The sequence below is a fragment of the Eubalaena glacialis genome, chromosome X, assembly GCF_028564815.1.
Source record: "Eubalaena glacialis isolate mEubGla1 chromosome X, mEubGla1.1.hap2.+ XY, whole genome shotgun sequence".
Lineage (NCBI taxonomy): Eukaryota > Metazoa > Chordata > Mammalia > Artiodactyla > Balaenidae > Eubalaena > Eubalaena glacialis.
This window is the reverse complement of record NC_083736.1, coordinates 43,604,058-43,619,212: the sequence shown is the minus strand read 5'-3', so window position 1 is coordinate 43,619,212 and position 15,155 is coordinate 43,604,058. Positions and strand designations below refer to the sequence as shown.

Here is a 15,155-nt window from a genome sequence, read left to right as displayed (position 1 = left end):
TTCCTCTTTCCCACTGACTCTAGGAGCAGATCAGCCCACATAAAGCCGGGCCTCCTTTCTGGCGGGGCTGCAGGGGTGCAGTGCTCAGCATGCCCACCCGAGCGCAGGCCCACCGGTTACTGCTGCTACCGCTGCCGCTGCTGCTGCTCACCCTGTCAGCCACAGGTGAGTGGGTGGGGGCCCGACCGGCCGCCAGGGGTGCCTGGGCCCCCCCACACCCCTGACCGTGCTCCCCCGCCCTGTTACAGGCTCAGACCCTGTACTCTGCTTCACCCAGTATGAGGAATCCACGGGCAAGTGCAAGGGCCTCCTTGGGGGAGGTGTCAGCACGGAAGACTGCTGTCTCAATGCTGACTACGCCTTCCAGGAGCCCGGCAGCAAGCTCTGTATGGCGTGCAGGTTAGGGGGAGCCTGGGGTTTGAGGGGAGGCAGAAAGGACTGTCTGCGGGACGACCCAGAACTTGGGCTCTGGCCTTCTCTGAGATTCTCAAGCGTGGCTCCAAGGCCCTGATCGTGACCATGGCTCCAGGTCTCTCAGCCTCAGCTCTGTTGACATTTGGGGCCAGAAAATTCTTTGTTGTGAGGGCTGACCTGTGCGTTGCAGGATGTGTTGTAGCATCCCTGGCCTCCCACTAGATGCCAGTAGCAACTTGCAACAACTAAAATGTCTCCAGACAGGTAAAAATCATCCCGAGTTGAGAACTGCCATGGCTTACATGTATTGAGCGCTTCCTGCATACCAGAAGCATTGTGGGTGGGGTGCAGCTCAGGTATTTCTGAAGGTAGCTCAAGTCCCCAGATGCTGATGACAGCTCATACGGAGCACTTACTGTATACAGACACATTGCTGGAGGGGGAGAGTTTGGGCAATTCTGAGGGCAGCTGCAGGTCCCTAATTATAACGACACTTCATATTCATTGAGCACTTCCGGCATACCAGATGCATTGCAGAGGTTGTGGGTAGCCAGAGGATTTCTGAGGGTATCTCTAGTCTCCTAATCGTGATGCCAGCTTACGTGTACTGAGCCCTCTCTGTATGTCAGACGTATTTTCTAACTCTTTACTATATATATCCCAGATACACCATGGGGATGGGGCGCTTGGGGATTTTTGAAGGCAGCTCTGGGTCCCTAGTTGTCAGCAGGTCCCACCTGTTTAGCATTATGCCATGCAGGGGCTTGGATCTGGCGTATTTCTGATGGGGTCTCTGAGCTCATTGGGATGATGGCTCCTATTTATTATGCACTTCCTGTTTGCCCGCTACCGTGCATGGCTGTGGCCTGGTAGGCTTCTGACAGCAGTTCTGGGCCCCCAGTCCTTGCACTTGTTTACTGCGTGCCTGGCACTGTCCTTGGGGGACTTCAAAGGGTAACTCCAGGTTCCTGATCATGAAGGTAAATGATATTTAAGTATTTGTTGTGTGCCCACCTCCTCCCCAACATCACTAAGAGGTAGATACTCTCATCACTCCATTCCACATACATTTATCCCACACCCCTGTCTGTGCCTACCCACACTCTGTGGTCCCATACACCATCCTTGTCAGAGCGTGCCAGGATGGGACATGTGCTTCTCTCTGCAGGCTCCCACAATGGTCACCGTGGTCCGAGTGGGTCCCCTGCTCAGTGACCTGCATGGAGGGCTCCCAGCTGCGGCACCGGCGCTGCATAGGCTGGGGCGGGCAATGCCCCGAGAAGGTGGAGCCTGGGACCCTCCAGTGGCAGCTGCAGGCGTGTGAGGACAAGCCGTGCTGTCCTGGTGAGGAGGAGCAGCAAGGTGGCGAGCACCGTCAGTTACCCGGCACTGGGAACTATCAGGGCAGAAGCCCTGAGGGTGGGAGTGTGCTTCATGTTTGTGAGGTGTCGAGGAGGAGGCCGGCGTGGCTGGAGGAGAGTGGTGGGAGGTGAGGTCAGAGGGGGACTGATCCCTGTGGGCCACAGTGAGGATGTTGGCTTTTATTCTGACTGATGTAGTGATGGCGGAAAAACATGATCTGACCTGGGTTGTGACAGATCCCTCTCGCTGTCAGAACGACAGACTGTATGTGGTGAGTAGTGAAGCAAAGGGACCACTGTGAAGGCTACTGCAATAGTCCAGATGAGCAATGATGGTGGGCCAGGTGTGGCAGAAACAATGAGCACAGGATTAGCTGATGTGGGATACATGAGGAAGCCTGGACCCCTGAATGACACCACCACCTCCATCTTGTCCCCCTCTTTTCTCTCCCACAGAGATGGGTGGTTGGTCCAACTGGGGGCCCTGGGCATCTTGCTCTGTCACCTGCTCTAAAGGGACCCGGATTCGTCGTCGAGCATGTGATCGCCCCACCCCCAAGTGTGGGGGCCACTGCCCAGGACAGGCACAGGAGTCAGAGGCCTGTGACACCAAACAGGTCTGCCCCAGTGAGTAAGGGCAACCACAGGGCAATGATGTGGGCACCCAGCGTGGGTCTGGGGGTTACAGCAGGGAACTTCCAGGGTGGGAGGACTGCAGCATGCATGACCACACTTGGCACCTCCCCACCCCCACCCCATCACAGCACACGGGGCCTGGGCTGCTTGGGGCCCCTGGGGCCCCTGCTCAGGCACCTGCCACGGTGGACCCAAGGCACCTGAGGAGAGACGAAGCCGCACATGCTCTGCACCTGAGCCCTCCACGCAGCCTCCTGGGAATCCCTGCCCAGGGTCATCCTCTGAGCAGCGGGCCTGCACCGGCCTGCCACCCTGCCCAGGTACTCGGGGATGAGGCCTCTGACACTCTGCTCTTGATTTAGGCACAGATGCTCTGCCATTTCAAGGGACAGCGATCTGAGACCATGTGACCATGGAGCTCTTCGTTTGGGGGCAGTCTGTCTCAAGGGTCTAGGGGCTGAAGGGGGAGATTGAGGTGGCCTTTCTCCCCACTCCTGTCCTCCCCAACAGTGGCTGGTGGCTGGGGGCCATGGGGCGCTGTGAGCCCCTGCCCTGTGACCTGCGGCCTGGGTCAGACTCGGGAACAACGGACATGTGATCGCCCTGTGCCCCAGCACGGGGGCCCCTTCTGTGTCGGTGATGCCACCCGGACCCACATCTGCAACACGGCCGTGCACTGCCCCGGTCAGTACCCCAAGATGCACCATTTCCATGCCTAAGCCCCCCACCCATCTCTGCTGCCCAGTCCCCGCTGTTAATGCCTTGTTCCTGCCTCTGATTCCTCCATTCCTGGCTCCGATGCCTTGGTTCCAACTCTGATCCCCCTTTCCCACATCTGATCATTCCCATCCTCTCTCCCAGCCCCCATTCCTTCCTCTGAACCCCCTTGCTGGCTCCTTTCGTTGGTGCAAGCCCAGCTGCCCCTGTCTCTGCAGTGAACGGAGAGTGGGAGCTCTGGGGGGAGTGGAGCACCTGCATCCGCCGGAGCATAAAACACATCAGCTGCCAGGAGATCCCAGGCCAGCAGACCCGCTCCAGGCTCTGCAAGGGCCGCAAGTTTGACGGACAGCGATGTAGCGGGGAACAACAGGATATCCGGCACTGCTACAACATCCAGCGCTGCCCCTGTGAGTGCCCCCAGAGACCATGCTGTGAGGGTGCGGCAGCCGGTGCAGGGACAGGGGCTTTCTGACTCTCTGCCGCAGACCGCATGTCCCTGCAGCCTCTCTCTCACCACCCCACCAAGACCTCTAATTCTGACTCGGGAACCCCTCCCCTCATGGCAGGGAAAGGCTCCTGGTCGGAGTGGAGTACCTGGGGGCTGTGCATGCCCCCGTGTGGACCCAACCCCATCCGCACCCGCCAGCGCCTCTGCAAGGCCACGCTCCCCAAATTCTCGTGAGTGAGGGGGCAGTGTGCCTTGGAAGGGGTCATGATATTGATACGTCAGCAGTCAGGGTGGGAGAGTTGGCCACCCCCAACCAGGGCTTCCACCACTGGGTCCAAGGTGCCTGTCTGGCCGAGTGCCATCTCGCAGCTGTAGGAAGAGGGGAGCAACTAAAGAAGAAGCTGAGAAAGAGGATGTTGAGGGGAGAATCAGTAGCCTCCGTGCCCTTCAGTGACTCATCCAGTCACTCAGCCATTCTCCCATTCACTCCGTCCTTCCTGTGTCCATGTGCTCTGGCCCCTCAGTTACCCAAGCTTTGACTTGCTCGTTTAGTCACTCATGCCTCCATTCACTTTCTCATTCCCTCAGTCACCCGTGCCCCAAAGCACTCTAAGGTCTTTTTGGCAAAACAGTTGCAGACACACAGAACGCAGATCCCATGGATTCCCCCACGGGATCCAGGTCCGCTGGGCCCTGACAGAAGGCATCTGAGAAATGGTTGGTGTGTGGAAAAGGGACTGCCACCTCAATCTGGGTCCAGGAAGCTGATTGGGCCTCCCCTGGCAGGAGGGGGTTGGGGAAGGCTTTCCCACCATGTAAACTGTGTGAGCAGAGTCCCGGACACAGGTGATCAGCCGCCCGAAGTGTTTCCAGGTGGCCAGGGTGGCCCAGGTGTTGGAGAGCGTTAAAACACTCACTGACCCCTTCCTTATTTCCACATGCATCAAACTACTAGATTAAGTGGCCTCTTCCCAACTCATGGAAAGCCTGCCATCTGGTCTCTGGGTGTGGGGTGTAGAGTGGGTCCAGAAGATGAGTTAGGGGTGTTGAATGGAGGCATGAAGGACTTGACAGAGGGAGGGAATGAATGGAGAAAGGACTGATTGAGAGAATCGGAATGGGAGTGAGTGGAGAGCTTGCCTAGTGGGACAAATAACCCAGGCAAAGACCATTTTGGACATGGGGCTTTGAATAAAGTGGAAGAGAGAACTAGAGATTGACTTGGGGGCAGGGATTTGCACCTAACAACAAGGCTTGAATGCCAGGGCAAGGCATTTGGGTTTTTTCCAGTGGGCAATGGGGAAATAAATAAAAGGTTTTAGAGGTGAGAGAAGGTAGCTCATATCAACAAATAGTTACCAGCATTTATTGAGCACTTACTGTGTACCCGACATGACTCTGAGCACTTTACCTGAATCAACTCATTTATCCTCACTCAGCCCAGTGAGGTGGGTATTACTAGTATTCCCATTTTTCAGATGAAGAAAACTGGGGTACAGGGGAGATAAAGAAATTGCCCAATATCTCACAGCTTAAAAAAAATAGTGTTGGGCACACAGTAGGCACTCAATAAGAGTTTGTTGAATGCATTCTTGCCTTCCCTGAGCTTCTCGCCTTCATCCCCCGCCCCTAACGCACCAGGCCCACCGTTACCATGGTCGAAGGTCAGGGTGAGAAGACTGTGACCTTCTGGGGGAAACCGTCGGCACTGTGCGATGTGCTGCAAGGGCAGAAGGTGGTGGTGGAGGAGAAACGGCCATGTCTACACGCGCCTGCCTGCGAAGAACCCTGAGGATGAGAAGCTCTAACACCTCTCTCTTCCACTCTGACCCCCTGACCTCTCAGACTTCAATAAACCAGCCTCTTCCCCAGGAGTGGGGCCATGGCATCTTCTAGGTCAAAGAGCACAGCACAGGCAAAGTCGCAGTGGCCTGTGGTGGAATATTTTCCACCGTGGCCACGGTGTGACAGGAGCGAAGGCGAGTGTCCGTCCCTGCCGTAGCCCTGATGTCTGCCCCCCTTCCCCGCAGTGCCCCGGGTCACCCAGCACGTCCCTCTGCAGAGTCCCGATTTACGAATTACGGGCTTCCTGATTGGCTACCCTCCCTGGCAGGCACTTTCTGATTGGCCAGAGTGCTTGTTTTCCATCTTCCCGATCCTAAAGCTCCCTCCGCTGGCGGATTCCGCGTCATCCGGCAATGAGGCCTGGCAGGGGTTGGCGCCCCACGGAGCGAACACCTGCACCCACCCACTCCCAACAGCCCAGCTCCAACGCTGCAATTATCGGCGACAAATAGCTCCCGCGAGATGGGGGGCGGACCGAGGAAGTGCCTACGAGGTGCTTTGAGCTGGGACAGGGGCAAAGAGAAGCTAGAGTCAGCATCTGCCAGGAGGAGCCCCCAAGACACTCAGACACATTCCTTTAGCGTTTGTTCATTCATTCAACACTTATTAGCATCTACTGTATACTAGAGCTAAGTCTGGGCATCGGGTGGAGGAGGGCTGGTAGAAGGGGAGGACATCTAAGCAAGGGAACAGACTAGAATGGGTGATCCTTTCATTCGAACATTTTATTCAACACTTACCAACGCCTACTGTATACTAACAATAGCGCTGGACATCACGGGGGATGGGGAAGAAGAGTCAGAGCCATATGTGTCTCCACAGTGAAGGGAACAAAGCCAGGCTGTGTGCCTGGTAGTGTTTTAAGACTTTCCATAGCATGAATTCATTTAATCCACAATGAACATATGAGGTCAATATTATTATCCTCATTTTACGAAGGAGGAAACAGGCACAGATAGGTAGTGGGCTGGACATTTTTGAAACACCATGTCAGGAGCAGAGTTTAGGACTTTGTCCTGTGAGTGGAGGGGCACCTCTGTGTGGGAGGCTTCAGATGGGAAATCTGACACCCGGAGTCTGTCAGGGCGCTCACTTCTCTGGGTCGATTTTCCCTTGTGTAAAATGAGTCAGTTGATGGATTGGGGTGAAGATGAAATCGATGGATATTCGGTTATCTTGGAAGGAATGAGCCTAAGTGAGGGGTTCCGGTGCTACTGCCAGGGTATGAGAAAAATATGTGTTTATAAGAAAGTGGAAATTTGGCTCCATGTGTGCGTTATGAGGCACATATCTCTGTGAATGTGTGATATGCAGACCTATGGGTCTGTGCAGGAATTAAGGATGTATTGAGTGTATGTGGAGTGCGTGTGAAGTTACAACCGTGTGCACATAACAATGTGTAAGTTATAGGAGTGTGGGTGTGTGTGCATGCTCATTAAAGTGGCATGAATATGTATGTGTGAGTTATAAACATGGGTACAATACTGATTACGAACATATGTCAAGTGTGTGTGTTTCAGAGTCATTGCTCACCAATGCACAACAAAGAAACACATTCTTGGAGCCCCTTCTGTATGTGCCTTCCTGCTGGAGAAGATGAAGCCAGTACAGAGGAGCCTTACCTCTGCCTCAGGGAGTTGAGACACTCCTGGGGTGGGGGTCGGGGGAATCTTCGTTCTTCTGCAAAACAGTCTACCAAAAAATTAATTTCTGGAAAATGAGCCACCTGGAGAAAGGGAATGACATTGGGGGACATGAGTACTAGGAACCTGGCAATGGGGCTACTGGGAAGAGGCAGACTGGAGACAGATTCCTAAGGAGCCCAACTTCTCACTCCCAGAGGAGCCAGAAAGATCTGTAGACCTGCAGCTGCTCCCATCCCCCAGAGAGGGCACCACGGGCCCAGCAGAGCTTGTTCGCTTGTGTTACTGAGCAAAAACTGGGGAGCACATACTTCAAAATGTTGGGAGATACCCAATTTCTGGAGAGTTCCCCATTTGGGGAACACTGGGATATGGGATGCCAGAGAGGGCATCCATGAGAGGGGGAAGGAATGGCCAAAGCAGAGGCCTGCAAGTGGGCTGAAGCTGGCTGCGATGGAGGAGGGAACAGAGATAGTGGACTGTGAGAGCCTAAGGGAAGAGGGGACTTCCTGGAGACCTAGGCCAAAGACGATCCTTGAGAGAGAGAAGGAAAGGACATTCCTGGCAGAAGTCACAGCACTCCCCCACCCCCACCCTTTTAGAGTTGGGTCGGGTGATCATTTTTACAGATGAGGAAGCCAAGTTTCAGAGGCTGTTAAGTCACTTTCTCAAGAGTATAGTGGAGGCCCAGTTTGAACCCAGGCTCTCTGACTCCAGACCTCACACCACGACCTTGTTTAAACAGGCCAAAGATTTAATGAATGAAGAATATACAAATGAATAACTGGATGATTCACTTGAAAATCCTGATGGCACAAGGGACTCCAAATCTGCCTACTTCTTGCCATATCTTCTTCCACCTCACTTGGTCCACCATTATCGCTCACGATGGCCCACAAGGCCCTGCTCCATCTGGTCCCTGCTAACCTCTCTGACCCCATCTCCTGCCACAATCTCCCTCACTCACTTTGTTCCAGCCACACTGACACCTCTTTCTGGCACATTCTTAAAAGAAAAAAAAATGTATGGATCACAAAGTGAACATGACCCTCTGGGAATGAATTGGAGTTTGTGGATTCCATCTGTAAAATGGAAATCATATTACCCGCCCCATAGTACTGTAGTGAGGGTTGGGTACAATCAGTCAACAAATGATTATTTTTAAATGGATTTGTGTTTTCATTGTAGCCAGGATCTTACAGGGAGCTTCCACAGCCCACCTCTGCCCAACCTACAGGGATCATTTGCTCATGTGGCAAACACTATTTGGCACCTACAGTTTGCATACCCTAGGATGGGTCTGCCTCTGTCAGTGGAAAGTTCTTTGGTGCAGGGGAAGATGGCCTTGGGCACTGATGGTTATCGTGGTTTTTGGCTGTGTCCAGGGCAAAGGGATGAGGACCTATAGGCCAAGTGTGTGTGAAGGGGGGTGAGGTGGGGAGGTGAACACACATCAAGGCTAGAGCTTCAGGAAATGTGTCTGTGTGGAGATCTAGGTTTGTCCATGATTGTCTGTGGGTGTGTTTTGTCTGGGTGTGCATGCTCATGTGAGTTTCCCTGGGTCTCCGTGTGTCCAAGTGGTGCCTGTGTGCGTGTGTAGGCGTATTTGCGTGCGTGTATGCATGCATGCCCATGAGTGTTACCCTGGGCTTATGTGTGTCTGTATAGATACCTAGATCGGTGTGTTCTCTCTCTGCACATGCCTCCGTATGTTTCCTTACTTTGTGTGTGTCTATATTTCTCCACATATGTGGCATTCCCTGTGTGCCTCCAGCCCCCTCCCCAGCGCAAGGGTATGTACTCCCCACAAGTGTCCACCTCCCCCTGTCTGATGCTGTCTACGCCACCCCCACATCCATCTCTCCGCCTAGCTGAGCCTATGTGGACGTGGGAAACTGATCTCGCGGAGTACTGCGTGTGACCCCCAGCCCTCGCCGTGAAGGGGTTATTTCTCTACTTTTGAGTCTCTGGGTGTTCCCACCCCCCCAAATGCCTCCTGTGGTGAATATCAACACTGGAAACCGAGTATCTGCGGAGGGTCCTGCGTGTGAGTGCGAGTGCGTGTGAAGACCAGGATGAGGCGAGGTGGGGGGCTTGCCTGACGCACCCACCCGGACCCTCCGGACAAACACCCACCCCGCCCCCACTCCCCAAATTGCGCATCCCCAATCGGAGGCGGGGGAGGGGAGACAGGATGCGGCGTGGCGCTTGCGCAATGACGCCTTCAGCACCGCGGACAGTGCCTTCGCCCCCGCCTGCCGGCGCGCGCCACAGCCACCCCAGCCCTGAAGGCGCGCTGACGTCACTCGCCGCTCCTCCGCAAACTCCCCTTCCCAGTCGCCTTGGTCGCGTCCGCGCCGCCACCGGCCCAGCCGGACTGCACCACGCGGGGCGAGAAATAGGGGGTCACGGGCACGACCATCCGCGCTGCGGCGGCGGCGGCGACTCAGCGCTGCCTCAGTCTGCAGCGGGCAGCGGAAGAGTCGCGTCGTGCCTGAGAGCACAGCTGTGCTCCTGGGCCCCGCGCGGTCCGCCCCCGCGGTCCTGACCAGACTGCTCCTAGGACCCCCTGCCCCGCGTCGCAGCCATGAACTACCTGCGGCGCCGCCTGTCGGACAGCAACTTCATGGCCAATCTGCCAAATGGGTACATGACAGACCTGCAGCGCCCGCAGCCGCCCCCGCCGCCGCCCGCTGCCCCCAGCCCGGGAGCCACGCCCGGTCCTGCGACCGCCACTGCTGAGAGGGCCTCATCGGCAGCCCCCGTGGCCTCTCCGGCTGCCCCTAGCCCCGGGTCCTCGGGGGGCGGTGGCTTCTTCTCGTCGCTGTCCAATGCGGTCAAGCAGACCACGGCGGCCGCGGCCGCCACCTTCAGCGAGCAAGTGGGCGGCGGCTCTGGGGGCGCAGGCCGTGGGGGCGCCGCCGCCAGGGTGCTGCTGGTAATCGACGAGCCCCACACCGACTGGTAAGCCACTGCTGCGGACGTCCCCCCGCGGTTCTGGGTCCCCAGATCGTTCCATCATGAGCAATTATCTAGCGCCGCTTGTGTGCCCTGTGCCTGGCCCCCTCGCCCAAACCCTTTTCCTTTAAATTATTATGCGGAGCGCTTCCTGTGTGCCCCGCCCTTGCCTTCTCCCTGCCCCCACCCAGACCTTCTAGATCCATACAGGGAGCAGTTATCGGGCGCCTGCTGTGTGCCTCCTTCCCAAAAGCCTTGACTTCAGTATATCCTGCGAGCAATCAAGAGCCTGATGTGCTCCGCACCCCCAACCCGTGCCCCAAAGGTCTTGTCCTCTAATGGATCTTGTGAGCATTTATCAAGTACCTGGAGTGTGCCTCAGTGGGAGCCCTTCCTCAAGGCCTTTGGCTTACGTGAATTTTGTGAACATTCGTTGAGAGCTTGATATGTGTCTTGTCCCCCTCGGTCCTTGCCCTAAGGCCTTCTCTGATCTTGTGAGCATGTATCCAGAGTGCGCTATGTGCCCGCACCCCAGCCCTCACCTCAAAAACCTTTTAAACTATTCACTAAACATTGATTGAGTGCCTGCTATGTATCCCATCCCAGATTCTCGCCCAAAGCGTTGCCTTTAATGGATCCTGTGAGCCTTTATTGAATGCCTTCTGTGTGCCCCAACTCAGTCCCCCTCTCTAAGAGCCTATTTCTCCAAAGGATCTAGGAAGCATTTATTAAGTGCCTGGTGTATGCCCCACCCCCAAGCCCCTTCCTCAAACATATTTTCCTCAAATGAGTTCTATGAGCATTTTTGAACCTTCTGTGTGGGGCTCATCTTCAGACTCTCTGCTCCAAATCCTTTTCCTACAGCGGATCTAGAAAGCATTCATTTGAGTGCCTCCCTTAACCCCTATTCTCAAGCTACTTCTTCAAAGACCTTTCCTTTGGTGGACCCACTTAGCATTTATCAACTGCCTGATCTAAAGATGTGAGCCTTCTCTAAAGGCTCTTTCCTTCAGTGTATTCAGCAAGCATTTATTGAGTGCTTGCTGTTTACCTCACCCCAGACCCTTTTCCCAATGCCTTTTCCTCCAGTGGCTTCAGTCTGTATATACTGAGCACCATCTGCATGACCCAACCTTAGACCTTCTCCATAAAGGCCTTTGTCTCCAATTAATAGTGATCATATATCTGCACTTACTGCGTGCACCGTTTCAATCTTTCTTTCCAAAGACCTTTTTAAAAACTCACTCCTGGAGCATTTGTGGCGCACCCACTGTGTGCCTGATTCTGTGCCTTCTCCATAAAAGCCTTTCCTCCCAAGAATGGAGAATTAAGCTTACATAAATCAAGTTACTGTATCCCCATTCCCCTTCCCCCAAAGACTTTTCCTCCAATGGATCCAGTGACGATATGCCCATCTCTAGCCACCCCCCTTCCCCAAAGACCTTTTCTTTTAATGGATCCAGTGAGCATTTAGCCATTGTCTGCCAGGTGCTCGATTCTAAATCACCTTCCCCCGAAGGCCTTTTCCTCTAATAGCTCCTGTGAGCATTGATGGAGTGCCTTCTGTGTGTTCTATAGTCACACCTCCTCCCCAAAGTGCCTTTCTTCCAGTGGGTCCAGTGAGCACGTATGCAGTACCTGTTGTGCGTAGGAAGTAGATTCCCCTTCTTTACTCCTAGGATAACCTATGCCAATCATAAAGCCTCTCCCCAGTGTCCTTTCCTTCAATAAATCTAGAACCAAATTTAGAAAGGTTACCCTTTTCCCACTCCCTTCAGTATCGCTAGGATTCCCTCTCCCAATCTTAAGTCTATACCCCAAAGGGCCTTTTTTCTATTTAAGCCAGTAAACACTTACTGAGCACCTACTATATAAGAGCCATTCTCAACTTCCTCTTGCCAAGCTTGGAAGTTCCTGCCCTTGTCTCAGGAGCTCTCTCTCCAGGGGTCTCTTTCAGCCTGAATTTATTGAGTACCAGCTCTTTACTGGTTAGTCACCCCTCTCCCCAGGAGCCCTTACCCAGAAGCCTTTGTCTCTATTCAGAGCTCTCTCTATTTATTCATTCTACAGATATTTATTGCATACTTTCCATGTGTAAGAGTATGGGAGGCATTTATTAAGCACTACTATATACTAGGATGAACCCTCCTCAGTTCCCTTTCCTTCCAATCCCAACCACCAGTTGTATTCTCCATACTTCCTCCTCCACTCAGCCCCAACAATCTTTTAATGAACGCTTACTGTATACTACTGAGAACCCCATATTCAGTGCCTCTTCTCCCCCTCCTGTAGCCCTAACTCCCCCTTCGACAGTCTCCATCCTGCCTTTCACACGACACAATCGAAAGCTCATGATGTGTACCTACTGTTTTCTGGCTAGGTTCCCTCCCCCACATAGCAGCCATCTTCCCAACTGCCCTTTTCCCCCAATTAATCCAAAAAGCATTTATCACTCTTTTACTGTGTCCTGTTCAAACAACGACATTCCCATCCCTGCAGCAGACTCCTCCACTCTCCTCTCCCTCAATCCATAAAGCATTTATTGAACACGTGTTGTAATTCCTTCACTAACACCCACTCACACAGATGCCATCTTCCTGGCTAAATTTGCTCTATTGAAGTCAACAAACCTCAATGAAGCCCCTGCTGTATATTGGTAACCACCCTCCTTTAGACTTCCCTCCTTCACTTCGACCCTCCAGGCAGGTCCTTTGCTGCCTTTTCCCTCGTTCCATCAAGCATTTATTAATTATCTACTGACTACTGACAAGACCCTTCCCCTTTCCATAATCACAACTCCAGTGTTTTCCACTTTTTTCTTCGAACTTGTCTAGCGAGCATTTATTGAGCATCTGCTGAATTCTGTGAACAATTCTTCCCTTCCACTTCTGTATCCCGAAAGCCCTCCTTTATCCCAGCAGCCACTCCAGTCTTCTCTTCCAGTCAACCTAGCAGCCATTTCTTTAGTGTCTGCTGTAGGTGGGGTGGGATGGGCAAAGGGAGAGAGCCTGTGTACACCAGGTTCAGTGTGAGGAATAGAGACCTCTGTATCACCAACTTGCAGACATTCAGAAGCACGCAAGCTTAGGGATTTCAGCCTGGAATAAAGGAGGAGTTGTGCAAACTCTGTAATGGATTGTACACCTAAGTACAGTCTGATGCCTTTCCCACCAAACCTCACCACTCTCATTCCTTCCTGGGTCTTGAGCCCTGTGTGGTTTAAAGTTGCAGACTCAGAGTTGAGACTCGTCACCTCTTTCTACAGATAATTTAGTCCAGTGTTTTTTCGGCTGTGGGTCACCTCTTGGCTTGTGACCAGCATTTCATTTTCTTCATGAAATGAAAGTAGAACTATGATAAATGATCATATTGATACATGAAAATAGTAACAGAGTATATTGCACATAGTAAGTGGAATTATTATTTAGTGAAACTGTCACTCCAACAAGAAATGTAATCAATAATGTATACCATATATATTATGTCTATTCTCTAATACATTTGTTATATAATGAGTTTATAGTATATAATACATATATATGTGTATGTTTTTCTTCATGAAATGGAATAAAATAGAATAGGAAATATCAGACTCCATTGCAAATACTAAAGGTAATTATTTCCTGAAACTTTCATTCTAATATATGCATATTTATACACATTCTGGATACTGTAACACATAATATATAATATGCAATATGTTGTATAAGACATCCTATATTAAATTTTCTGTACAACATTATATGTCTTATATAATATATATTACACATATAGGATGGGTTATTATGTAAATATGTATATAGTGGGTTATATATTTCTTCTTGTGGCTTCTTTTCTTAGACTTTCCTGGAAGCAGACCCTGAGACTCTGAGATTTGTGTGCAGATTGATCAGAGAGAGCTCTTGGGAATAACACATGTTGCAGGGGAGGAGTGGGGGAAGCAGGATTTGGCAGAAGGAAAGGCTGAGCTGTGATGCTTCACAACAGTTGTCCCAGCCGATCATCTGGGGGAGCTCTGGAGCTGGGATGACCCTTCAGAGTTGTCCCAGTTGAGATGGGGTGGCCAGACTTTTGTAGTCCTGCATCAGTCAGTCATTGGCTGCAGGCTGCCCTCTGGGAGGAGGCATAATCTTGCGGAAGGTGAGTCCCTGCTGCAGGGGGCAGTTCCCAGTGACGGACAGCACTGTGAGCCTTCAGCAGCAGGTGTTCCCAGAAGCTGGGGGACAGATGTGACAAGAAGGAGGAGTGTGAAGATCTGGGTGGAGCGCACAGCCTACCCCCTGGACTGCTCAGATTCACTTGCTTTTTAGAAGTAAGTTCACCCCATCTGGGAACAGCGTCTCCAGGATTCTAATTGATCTTGTTTTCTGGGGGACACTTGAAAGAGCACAGTTAGTTGGACAAACTACAGCCTCCACTGCCATAGTTGATAAATGTGGCATAAGTAAATGATGCATTGTTTCCTTCCTCTCCCTCACATTCTAGATTCCCCTCACCCTCGGCTAGCACCCCCCTTGGTCTCAGTGGCTTACCTCATCCTTGAGGGATCCCTGAGCTCCTGGTCCCCATCCCCTCAGGCTGTGGCTGCTGTACTCGTCCATTTGCCATCAATGTTAAGCAAGGAGTACCGACAGATGCCCAAGCAGATCGCCTGGGGGCCAAACATATTCCTCCCTGCCCCCACTGTGTAACAGCAGCCCTATCTCCTCCTGATGATTAGATCACGTGCCCCTGCCTAGACAGTGACTCGTCTTCCTTTCCGTTGGCATGAGAAACCTGAAGCGTCCAGGTAGCAGTCAAAGCTTAGAAGGTAATGGGATTCTTGCTGTGTCCCCTGGTAGCAGTGTTCCCCCTTGGAAAACCAGGACCTCTAACCTTGCAGAACCCTGAGGGAACAGGAAGCACACATTCCAAAAGTGGATCACTGGGATTGATGGTAAGCCAGGCCACTCCTACTTTCACCTCCGAGTCCCCAGACCAGTGTATTCTACCTCTAAAGAGCACAGCACAAACAACAGATTTAGCGTGTACACTGTGTTTTGGAGGATGGTATCCCATTCCTGCACGGTATCACCTCCAAGCTTAGGTCTTAGCTGTGGCTACACCAGGTTGTTCTATCACTCTATCAGG

The 15,155-nt window shown here is 52.6% G+C and overlaps 2 protein-coding genes across 3 annotated transcripts in view; both read left to right on the top strand.

The window, feature by feature from the left end:
• Window positions 1-5,436, top strand: CFP (complement factor properdin). Its single transcript, XM_061178814.1, has 9 exons — window positions 1-165; window positions 249-399; window positions 1,583-1,758; window positions 2,232-2,402; window positions 2,540-2,731; window positions 2,922-3,095; window positions 3,347-3,538; window positions 3,698-3,809; window positions 5,221-5,436. The coding sequence occupies exons 1-9, from the start codon at window positions 90-92 to the stop codon at window positions 5,369-5,371; spliced, it is 1,395 nt and encodes a 464-aa protein (XP_061034797.1). The 5' UTR covers window positions 1-89; the 3' UTR covers window positions 5,372-5,436.
• A 4,133-nt stretch (window positions 5,437-9,569) lies between these two features.
• The window catches only part of SYN1 (synapsin I), a 45,193-nt gene continuing 39,607 nt past the window's right edge, over window positions 9,570-15,155 (top strand). For both annotated transcript variants that reach the window (XM_061179237.1, XM_061179238.1), the window contains exon 1: window positions 9,570-10,031. In XM_061179237.1, coding sequence (XP_061035220.1) covers window positions 9,655-10,031 — 377 coding nt within the window. In that variant the 5' untranslated portion in view covers window positions 9,570-9,654. The remainder of the gene's footprint in view (window positions 10,032-15,155) is intronic.